Raw genomic sequence first — 10,406 nt, 5'->3', positions numbered from 1 at the left:
AATGCTCAATATTTTCAACAAAAAGCTCCGGCGACTCTGTTCCAAACTCCGGTGGCCGGTGCGCCGCCGTGCAAAGCCTAAAATTGTCATCAAAAAGTTCAGAAAATCAAATTCAAGAAACCAAGATTCAGTAATTAATTCAAATGGGTCAGCCGCAATTCATCCAAAAACCGAAAACCCAATTCGAATTGCAACATTTAATGCTGCTTTATTCTCCATGGCACCAGCAGTTCCAGAGTTGACCAAAAAAGCTTCAAGCTTTGACCATCGAGAAGATGATCAAGATCACACAAAGGCAAGTTTAAGCTTAAGTTTAACCTCCAATTCCCATGTATCTTACACTAATTCAAGGTCAAAGTCAATGGTTGACCGGCCCAAAAGTATACTAAAGCAATCACCTTTACATTCAAGTTCAATTAGTAGTTCAGAAAGTTTGACTAAACAGCAGAAATTTGCAAAGTCAAAGCTAAGGGTATCGATAAATTTACCGGATAACGAGATCTCTTTGAAGCGAAGCGGGCAGTTGAGCTTTGCTACGAATGAATCCGAACCCGACCCGAGTTTAAAAACTAGTGGTTCTAAGGGTATAAGTAGAATTTTGAAAGGAAAAGGTGTTTTGAGATCATATAATAGCTTTTCTTCAAGGGAAGTTGAAAGTCAAAGGGGGAGTTTTCGGTCAACCAAGACTGTTCTTGAGGTTTTGAAAGAATTGGATGCTGATATTTTGGCTTTGCAAGATGTGAAAGCTGAAGAAGAGAAGGATATGAAACCATTGTCTGATTTGGCTGCTGCTTTGGGTATGAATTATGTTTTTGCTGAGAGTTGGGCACCTGAATATGGTAACGCGGTTTTGTCAAAATGGCCGATTAAAAGATCGAAAGTTCAGAAAATTTTTGACGATTCTGATTTCAGGTTTGATTTTTATTCGCGATGTGTTTTTTTAAAACAAAGTTAGACCGGAAAAGGTAGTTTTTAGAGTTTGCTTATCGAATTCGGTTAATTATTCACATCATTTTTGAATAATTAGAGTGAAGAACTAATTAAACAAGAGTTTTAACTAACTTCTTTCTTACATAATCATAATTTGTTAAAACAAGCAACGTCATAGATACAATTTTAAACAATAAGCATGTTACAGTTGATTATCTGATTCTGATTATTCAATACCGCATAATATTTTAAAAAATATATATATTAAACCAAGTAAGATTCTTGTAAATCTTGCATGGTTTCTAGTTTGCATTAATGAGTTTTAAACCAATAAAAGTTTGTCAATATTAAAATAAATTCTTTAAAACAAGAAAGTGAAATAAATGTTTTGGTTATGTCATGGGTTCTATCTTGGGGAAGAAGGGGGCCACATGACACCTCATTTTCAATGAAGCAAATGGTATTGCAATTCCTCAAGGAAAAGGGCATTCTAGTATTATTTTGTGAAACCATAAATGGATCCTCCAATGGTTTTAGTATTTCAAAAAGATAATGGATCATCCAATGGTTTTATAGCCTCTTAACCTCGGAATCAGTCATAGATAAAGTATGTTTGGTTAAACTTCTTAACCATTCAGAGGTTACCGACTTACTTCTTAATGATTTTGCACTAGATTGCTAAACAATCCCTTAGAGGTTTAGATCATATATAAAATAAAATAAATTTATAGAAAAACAAGCCAAAATGCTTATAACCTTCTAAATCACGACATATAGGCTAATTCAATCACTATTATTATTATTATTATTATTATTATTATTATTATTGTTGTTGTTGTTGTTATAAAATAGTTCTTTTTTATATATATTTGCAACATTATAAAGAAAAATATATCGAGGGGTATACTTATTTGACTCCACTCATTTTATTTCATTAAAAAAAAGACATGAATACAAATTTCATAAAATCAAGAGGGACCCACAAAATGAACATATCACATAGAAAAAAATAGGATAGAGGGTTCTAAATTCATAGCATTTGGAGTGGGGGTGGGGGTGTTTTCTCTATAGGTAAAAAATTATAAACCAATCTTTCTGTCATCAGCTAACTTTTGCAGTTTTTCTATTGAATATTTCATTTTAACCCAAATAACAAGTTGAATGTTAGTGCTGTTTGGTATCATGCTTGAGAACAGTTGTATTCAAAAAAAAAAAAAAGTTCAACTACTACTATAAATAGTTTTTCTTTAAATATTAATTTGAGTCCAATAATTTTATTTAGAATGTTTGCACATCAATTGTCCAATCATTGTCCATATCTGTGTGAATGTCATTTGTTTTCTGTTCAGTTTGATGCTGAAATTTGATCTATACAGTTTCGGGTTTGGTATGATAATTAGGAAATATATTTGGTCTTTTAGTGTTTATACGCTTCTTAATGATAGTGATTTAGGTTTACTGTTATCGATAAACATAACCGTCTATGAAATTTTATCAAAATTACTTCGGATGGTGACATTTAGCTAAAAATGTACATTAGTCCGATGTTATGTGTGATGCGTGTAAGTTAATATTTTTTTAAAGTTGTTAAACTGATAAAATGAAATAAAGAAATAGTCGAAAATCGCAAAAGATTCTAATTTAGGATTAAAAATTGTGATTGATTTGATTTACTAGTAAAAGTCAACAGTAACCATTAGATTGCATCCAGGGTTGACTTCTTTGAGTCAAAGTCACAGTGGGATCACAAAATCCAGGGTTGACTTGATTAAAAAAAGGATTGGGCCTTGTTTTTTTTTTGAAAGGTAAATTTCTTTTACCATTGGACCACCACCAATGAGCGTGAAAAAACTGTATATGAAAACTAATTACAATATTAACTGATTTTTTGAATAAAATGATCAGATCCTATGCGTTAAAAACAGAATTGGTTGACTTTCAAGTTTCGACCCATTTGACCCGTTTCTTATAGCCATTTTAAAAATTATTTTTGGAGTTTGTAGTTTTTTTTAGTCAAAGTGAGTAATTTAACAGTTCCTTAACTCGAATGCAGGAACGTTTTAAAGGCGACAATTGATGTTCCACAAACCGGAGAAGTTGACTTTCATTGTACACTTCTTGACCATCTTGATGAAAATTGGCGAATGAAGCAAATAAATGCAATAATTCAATCTAGTGACAGACCGCACATATTAGCAGGAGGTATCAACTCTCTTGACGAAACAGACTACTCGGCCGAAAGATGGACTGACATTGTTAAGGTACACAAAAAACCACTATTGGATCAAACGGGCTGGTCCGGGCCTGGTCGGGTTGGGTTGATCCACAGACACTTTTACTTATTCTTAAAAAGTTATGTCCTTGTTCTTTCAGTACTATGAAGAAATGGGAAAACCGACACCAAAAGTTGAAGTGATGAAATACTTAAAGAGCAAGCAGTACACCGATGCTAAGGATTTTGCGGGCGAATGTGAATCTGTTGTCATTATCGCTAAAGGCCAAAGTACGAATACCTTAATCAACTTTTTGTTAATTAATAATTAATTGGTCATTATACATTTGGGTTAATATATTTGGGTAACACCATTTATTAAGTTCTAAGAATTCAAAACTAATAATGAAAATTCATAAATTCGGTTAAATTCTTTTTTTTTTTTTTGGTTTTAATAAGTTCGGTTTTTACAAAAACATAAAACCAAACCGTTGGTTTTTGCAATTACGAATTGGTTTTTTCAGTTTTATGCACGCTCCTAATAAGGCTTTCCCTCCTATCTAATCATAGATTTACGGCTTTCAAATATATGATTCGAGTCTCTTCTACAATACCAATTATGGTTCTTGTTTCATTTGTGAACATTAAAAATAACAACTTTAATGATTTAATGCAGATGTTCAAGGTACATGCAAATATGGTACTAGGGTAGATTACATAATGGTGTCGCCCGATTCACCCTACAAGTTTGTTCCCGGCTCGTATATGGTTTTATCATCAAAAGGTACTTCTGACCATCACATAGTCAAAGTTGAAGTAACAAAGGTAGACGAATCTGCTCAACAACAACAACAACCGTACGTTAGAAGACATCGACATCCTAAACAAAAAGTTGTGAAGATAACAAACTCTAATTCATCAAAGGGGGTATGGAAAATGCAAACTTTAGATAGATAGTGACAATACATATAGTTAACTTTATATAAAAGGAGGCTCAAAGGAGAACCTTTAAATAATTTGGAACCAAATGAAGCATTTTTGGCACTAAGCAGTGGTCACGATCTTCTTTAAATGAACCGTCCCTTCTATGATCAAACGCAATAAAGTGGCTCTTTTGGTTCCTGGTTATTTAATGATTCTTATTTGAACGCGCCCCACTTGATATATATGTGTATATGTTTATTCTTTTTTTTTTTTTTTTCTGTTTGTTTTGATTGGAATGAGCTTTGTGTTTGTTATAAGGAAGAGCATCTTACCAATGTAAAGAGTTATATGTTTTTGTAGATTTTTTTTAACGGATATATTTTTGTAGTTTGATTGAAAGTATATTATGATTTTGTTTGTTGAACTTAGTTGAAAGTCGTTCAAAATGTATTTTAACTGTATTGAATCTCCTCAATTGTTTTCAATACATACTTGACGCTTAAAATAATAAATAGAACATAAATTTTTGTACACGGAGTGTTTTGGGTCAGCCCAATCCGAGACACAAATTACTGTTTTGACCTTTTGACGCCTTTAAAAGGCAGCCTTCACAAATGATTCATACACAAACACAGAAGAAACGATTGACGATTTATTATCAAGCCGATTTGATACTCTTCAAGAATGTAATGCTACACAATGAACTTGTAATGTGCGACATTTGTGTCACTGATGATTAATGGCAGCTTGTATCTGTTCCAAAGTTTTCCCTTTTGTTTCAGACACCAACTTGACCACAAATAAAATACAAACTACATTTACTGCTGCATAAAGGAGGAAAGTGCCTGAAACAACATATGTACATCTCAATATTAATAAACATTAAAAAAAAGACACTATTAACAATTTAACACAGTACACTTACCATAAGAACTCCATGTCAAGAGGAAATTGAAAGTGTAGGAAACAACCCATGCACCAGCCCTGTTTACTAATGTCACCAGCCCACCAGCAGTGCCCTTAATGTTAATGGAGAATATCTACATACAACAAATATGCTTATCTAATTATCAACTGTCTTATGCAAAACAAATTTTGAGTAATGGTTGGTGGTAAGTAGGTCGAAACCGGTGCTTTTGGTATGGATTGAAAGGGCGGATTCGGGTTGGGTACTTGGGCTGACCTTTTACACTTTTGGATGACTTTTGACCTGTTACCTTTTAAGCTATTGCTTATAAGCATACCCGTTTGATCGTTAAGAGATAAAAAAAAAACCTGAATCAACCTATTGATTATAAAGAGAGATGCTTTGGTATATAATAAACAACTTTCTCTTTCACAACTGGTACAGCAATTTCCCTAGTCTCTAAATAGAAAATAACACTAAGAATGTTTGACGAACAGTATATAGAATCATTATTATTTGGCACAAGAAATGGGTGTGAAAAATCCGCATTTGAGTTGAACTCATGTTGATGTTGATATATGTTAAACAGGTATGCACGAAATCAAAATAACGAAACCCATTATAAAACGACATTTTAATTCTATGTTTTTTCAAAAACCGAAAAATGAACCAGCCGATTGGAATGGAACCAAAAAACCGATTTTTTGTAATTCGTATGAAACTAATAAATGGTGTAGACCAAAAAATTTTAGGTCCAAATGTGTAATAATTAATTAATTATCACTAACAAAAATACTTAGGCCCAAAGTTTCGGCCCTAACTCCCAAATTCATTTTTTTGGGCTGTTTTTTTTTTGTTCCTCTTTTGAGCCCAAGATTTTTAAACCCAAATGGTAAAACCAAAATCATACCGAACCGATTATGAAACGAATATCTAGAAACAACATTGAATCAGTTAAACATGCAATCACTTTTACAAAACATATTTATTTATGTACCTCAGACATTATGACCCATGGAACTGCTCCCATTCCTAATGAGAATCCTGCTATATACAACTGTGTAAGAGCAAAATGATTTCAGAATACATTTTTATGTTAAAAGTTTAAATTGTTTAACTGAAGTTAATATGTTCACCAGGATCCCGGTTACGGCTAGAGCAGGTGCTGCTGCTACAGATATTTGATAAGCCTGAACACAAGATTATAGCCAACTAGTCACTTCATTTCCATTTTTAAATCAACAGTAGACGAGTTTGTAAACGTTTTGTGTGTCTGATGATTACCTTCATGTAAAATGAAGATGCTGCTAATAAGCATCCCACAGTCATCCCTGCCACAGAAACCTTGAAATATACATGAAATTTAAGTTTTGTGTTGATTCATAATATGTTTTAGATATGCATTACAAAGTTTACCAGTAATAGTGGCTTTCTACCGGCTTTGTCTATAATAGAGCGTTTAAGGCGGTAACGACAACCTGATAAAAAGAAACTTCACTAAAATAAAGCTCTAGTCTTTTGAACTTAATTAACATGATAGTACCTGAAGAACAGCATAGGTTATTGTACCAATTTCAGCTGAAACTCCTGAAAGATATTGGATTTATTTAAAGCGTTACATATGGTTATTATGTTTTCTCTAAGATGCTACAAATAAGTGGCGGATCTAGGATTTTCAATCATGGTACCATAACCAAAGGAATATCAAGGGATGCTATAATAACATTTGTTTTTATTTTATATTGTTGTACACTACAAAAGAAGCAAAATGGACAGGTCTGGTAAAACAAGTAAGTTTCTGTGCAAGTGAAAATGGGCCGCGTTGATCCGAAACACTTTAATCCAAAGTTATTGGTTATTGCTGAATAATCAGTATACAATTTGTTAAAATTAATCATGTCAATTTCATAATCCATAACATTACTCTAATTGCATATGGCTTATTCTTGCATATGGCTTATTCTTGCATGGACTTAATTTGGGCTATTGGGCTATTGTGTACTTGGGCTTGTTTGGATATGGATCTGCATGCTTGTTCTTTGCTCACACATCTCTATTGATCATATCTCACCATCTACAAACGGTCGGTTGTTTCAAGCCCTAATCACGTATGGAAAGGAGCCATTTACCATTCACCTACAGCTGGAGATTTGGTTCCATGTTTGTGCTCTCCTTGATTGATTGAAGGACGCTCCCTTGGTTAGAGTTCAAGTTTAAATACAGGCTCAATAAGAAGAGATAAGAAATAAAATCTCATTCTTGGTGTTCTTATTCATCGGTAATCAATCCGATGAGAGTCGTCTGCAGTTCCATGTAATTCTATTTCGATTAGTGTGTAATCATTTGTTCTTGTTTATCAATTTCAATCATTTGACTTTTTATACAATTATTTGTTCTTGAGAATAAATTGAATATCACATTTTCTGACACAATCTAACAGGAATATTTCTTTTAAATTAAAAAACTTGGGAGGTTTATGCGTTAAAAATAAATTTTTGAGAACTGTTGACGTGTTTATAATTAAATGGGTTGAAATTGACACCTATATGTAGTTAGATTGCTAGAATATTATTCTAGATACATACCTGCAGACATAAAAATACTGCTTGCATAAAAACAGACGCCATTTATTCCTCCAAATTGTTGAAATATCATCAATCCAACTCCTATCTTCTCATTAAAAATGGAGAGTGAGGAAAAAAAAACAAGGAAAATTAACATTAATTTTTGACATAACATATAATGTTTGAACAGGATGACAAACTTACATTAACCGATCGCACATATCGTGTCTGAAACAAATCAAATAGTCTGGCTTTCGGGAGCTTTTCTAGTGTTTCTATATAATCCTATAAAAAGTGCAACATTTGATGATATTATATAATACTTTTACAAATTATGTGGGAAAAAGTTATAGCAGTGAAATGCAAACCTTGATTTCAGCTGCCTCTTCGGATACATCAACACCCTCCCCGCGAAGTTCCCTGAGTGCAAAATCAAATTCTGTTTGTTTTCCTTCCTTAGCCTGCATGAATGGGCCGATTGGGTGAGTTGAGTAAAATGAATAAATGGGTCATGTTTAGTATGCGTCCAAATGGTTCGGGCTAAATACTAAAGGTCAATGAAGAAAAGTGTGTAACCAGGCGCTGTGGATCTGTTGTTTGAAGAAACGGGCAAAATGGTCACAGTTGACTTTTGCTCAAAGTCAACGTTGACTTTGACCAAATCGACAACTCTATGTCTATCAAGAAGCTATTGAAAGTTGGGTCTTTACCTTCAGGGCTTTAACTAGTCTACGCCAGGCTTATATGTTTTTATTATTTCTAATAAACGTTTGTTGGGTACCGTCTACTTTTCCAAAAAACAAAAACAAAAATGGGCCAGGCTGATTTTTAAGTTTGTAAATAGTTGATTATGATTATAGAAACCATACTATTATAATTTATAACCACTAACCAGTATCTAAATTTCGGAATAAAAATGATTTAGGAGGTTGTATTAGTATGCGCTGAAAATTAGACTTTCAACTGCTCGACTCATTTGGTGCATGTGCTCTCTTTTTAGCTAAAGGTTGAAAATTAACGCGTCTACTTTTCCTTAGACCTTACCAGCCATCTAGGAGATTCTGGTATAAGATATAGGCCCGCGAGTAAAACAAAACAGGGAATCACTCCTGCAGCCAAATAACGAGGTTATATCGCTTTGCATATAATTTAGTTTTTTCTAATAATACATGACATTTAAAATAAGTTCACACATAGTTTCTTCTATATAAATGTCATTGAAAACTGAGTTGTATCCAAAATAAGCATTTTTTGGTCTCGTAATATTAACATAAAAAACATAATTTTTGATAGAACTAAATTGCAATTATAAAAAGGTAATAATAATGATTTCTGTGAACCTGTCAAAGCCATGGTTCTCCAGTGTAGCAATGTTCCTATTATAAAGGAAACTGACACTCCACCAATAATCAAGAGCTGCAAAAGTAGACTAGATAAAACACTTCAAAAATATCAAATGTTCAATGTGTGTATGTGTGTGATTTTGTATGTAAAGTCTAAATACTATTGTGTATATAACCTGATTTGCTGCTGTTAGCAAGCCTCTTAACTGTTTGGGTGCTATTTCGGCTATGAAAACAGGTACCTTACAACACAAAATCATAGTTATTCGGTCTTCATAAAGTATTATTAATATGTAAACCGTTACATGTTAGGAGTTTGATAATTCAGAGTGATGTACCACATAGGAAAATACTCCCATTCCATATCCTGTTGCTAACCGTCCGGTGTCTAGAGGCACAGGTCCCTTTCATCATTAAAAGAATATTATTTGGTCATTTTTTTTTATCAAATTGGAGAATTTAAAGTTCTGATGAAAACTTAATTTGTGTATACCTGAGCAAAGTAAATTGCTAGCCACCCTACTATACAGACAACACTAGATACCCTCATTGCCTGTATGAATGTGGATTGAAAGATTTAGTATTTTTTTTTTAATTTGTACAAAAATAGCAAGCTTGTAATTTAGTAAATGACAATCGCTGATAGTTTATATTCTTGTATCAACTTACCCCTTTTCGGCCGAAGAAATCAGCATTGGGCCCACTTGTAACGGCACCAATCATCGCGCCAAATGTCATTATTGACCCAAACAAAGAATACTACAAAGACAACATAATAACTTACTTATAATACTTTTGAGTCTATAGCTGATATTTCTAGTTCTATAACTTGTTGCACTCTTGAATTTTACTGAAAAGGTAAACTAAGCATTTCTAGCCAACTATCTACATGAGTTGCACATATGTGTTTTTTAAGTTATTCTTGTTTTTTATGTTATGATTCGGTTCATATTTTATGTTATCACTATTATTGATTGATATTGTGACACCTTAAATAAATCACACATTGCTTTGTCCACACGAGAGATATTAGCTAGCTTGCCCGACCACAAATACCACCAATGCGTGTTGGATGCATTGGTTGTGGACGAGAGAAGAACTTCACAACTAACTACTACTTAAACTAACCTGTGCTATTGTTAGATCTAGATCTTTCTTGATGCCCGCCTCACTAGGAGATGAATATCCAATCTGATCGAAAAGGTAAAAATAAAGAAGTTAACTATTGTTTTTTACTTCAAGAAAATAAAATTATAACAACTTAGCACTTACACCTGTTCCAAATGAAAATGAACCACATACTGCAACAAATGTGCTCAAGTAAACCATATAATTATTCTCCTTTCTTGTTTCATCTTGAGCAATAAGTGGAGTTCTACTATCTTGACCTTTGTCCACTTTAGTAACCATGCTTATTTTCACATGTTATGTTTAACAAAATCATATCTCATAAGAACCCGGTAATTAAAATGCGTAGATCAAATATGTTTAATTAAACGAAGAATTCAACTGGAGTTTAATATGTT

At 33.0% G+C, this 10,406-nt stretch overlaps 1 protein-coding gene and 1 pseudogene across 2 annotated transcripts; one reads left to right on the top strand and one right to left on the bottom strand.

The window, feature by feature from the left end:
- LOC143590165 (uncharacterized) lies at window positions 1-4,185 on the top strand. Its single transcript, XM_077070728.1, has 4 exons — window positions 1-912; window positions 2,984-3,191; window positions 3,304-3,433; window positions 3,819-4,185. The coding sequence occupies exons 1-4, from the start codon at window positions 2-4 to the stop codon at window positions 4,097-4,099; spliced, it is 1,530 nt and encodes a 509-aa protein (XP_076926843.1). The 5' UTR covers window position 1; the 3' UTR covers window positions 4,100-4,185.
- Window positions 4,186-4,749: 564 nt separating this feature from the next.
- Window positions 4,750-10,300, bottom strand: LOC143590164 (sugar transporter ERD6-like 7; annotated as a pseudogene). The gene is made up of 18 exons (XR_013145422.1): window positions 10,153-10,300; window positions 10,009-10,071; window positions 9,550-9,639; window positions 9,374-9,433; window positions 9,219-9,284; window positions 9,057-9,122; window positions 8,878-8,953; window positions 8,582-8,646; window positions 7,906-7,998; window positions 7,742-7,822; window positions 7,559-7,643; window positions 6,517-6,560; window positions 6,390-6,451; window positions 6,258-6,317; window positions 6,110-6,163; window positions 5,971-6,030; window positions 4,992-5,106; window positions 4,750-4,911 (listed from the first exon to the last, which is right to left on the bottom strand). The product of XR_013145422.1 is annotated as a sugar transporter ERD6-like 7 (transcript).
- Window positions 10,301-10,406: the final 106 nt, after the last annotated feature.

Source organism: Bidens hawaiensis, unplaced genomic scaffold, assembly GCF_021521415.1.
Source record: "Bidens hawaiensis isolate Kalapana, Puna unplaced genomic scaffold, B.hawaiensis_p1.1 tig00038192_1, whole genome shotgun sequence".
In the NCBI taxonomy this organism is placed as follows: domain Eukaryota; kingdom Viridiplantae; phylum Streptophyta; class Magnoliopsida; order Asterales; family Asteraceae; genus Bidens; species Bidens hawaiensis.
Note: the sequence above shows the minus strand (reverse complement) of the source record. Positions and strands in the feature narration are given on the sequence as shown.

What these genes read in the sequence shown, in the direction of transcription:
- LOC143590165 (XM_077070728.1), top strand. Translation starts at nt 2, where the DNA reads ATGCTCAATATTTTCAACAAAAAGCTCCGGCGACTCTGTTCCAAACTC. An exon ending in TTTGACGATTCTGATTTCAG is followed by an intron (nt 913 to 2,983) that starts GTTTGATTTTTA and finishes ACTCGAATGCAG; the next exon opens with GAACGTTTTAAAGGCGACAA. An exon ending in GATGGACTGACATTGTTAAG is followed by an intron (nt 3,192 to 3,303) that starts GTACACAAAAAA and finishes TTGTTCTTTCAG; the next exon opens with TACTATGAAGAAATGGGAAA.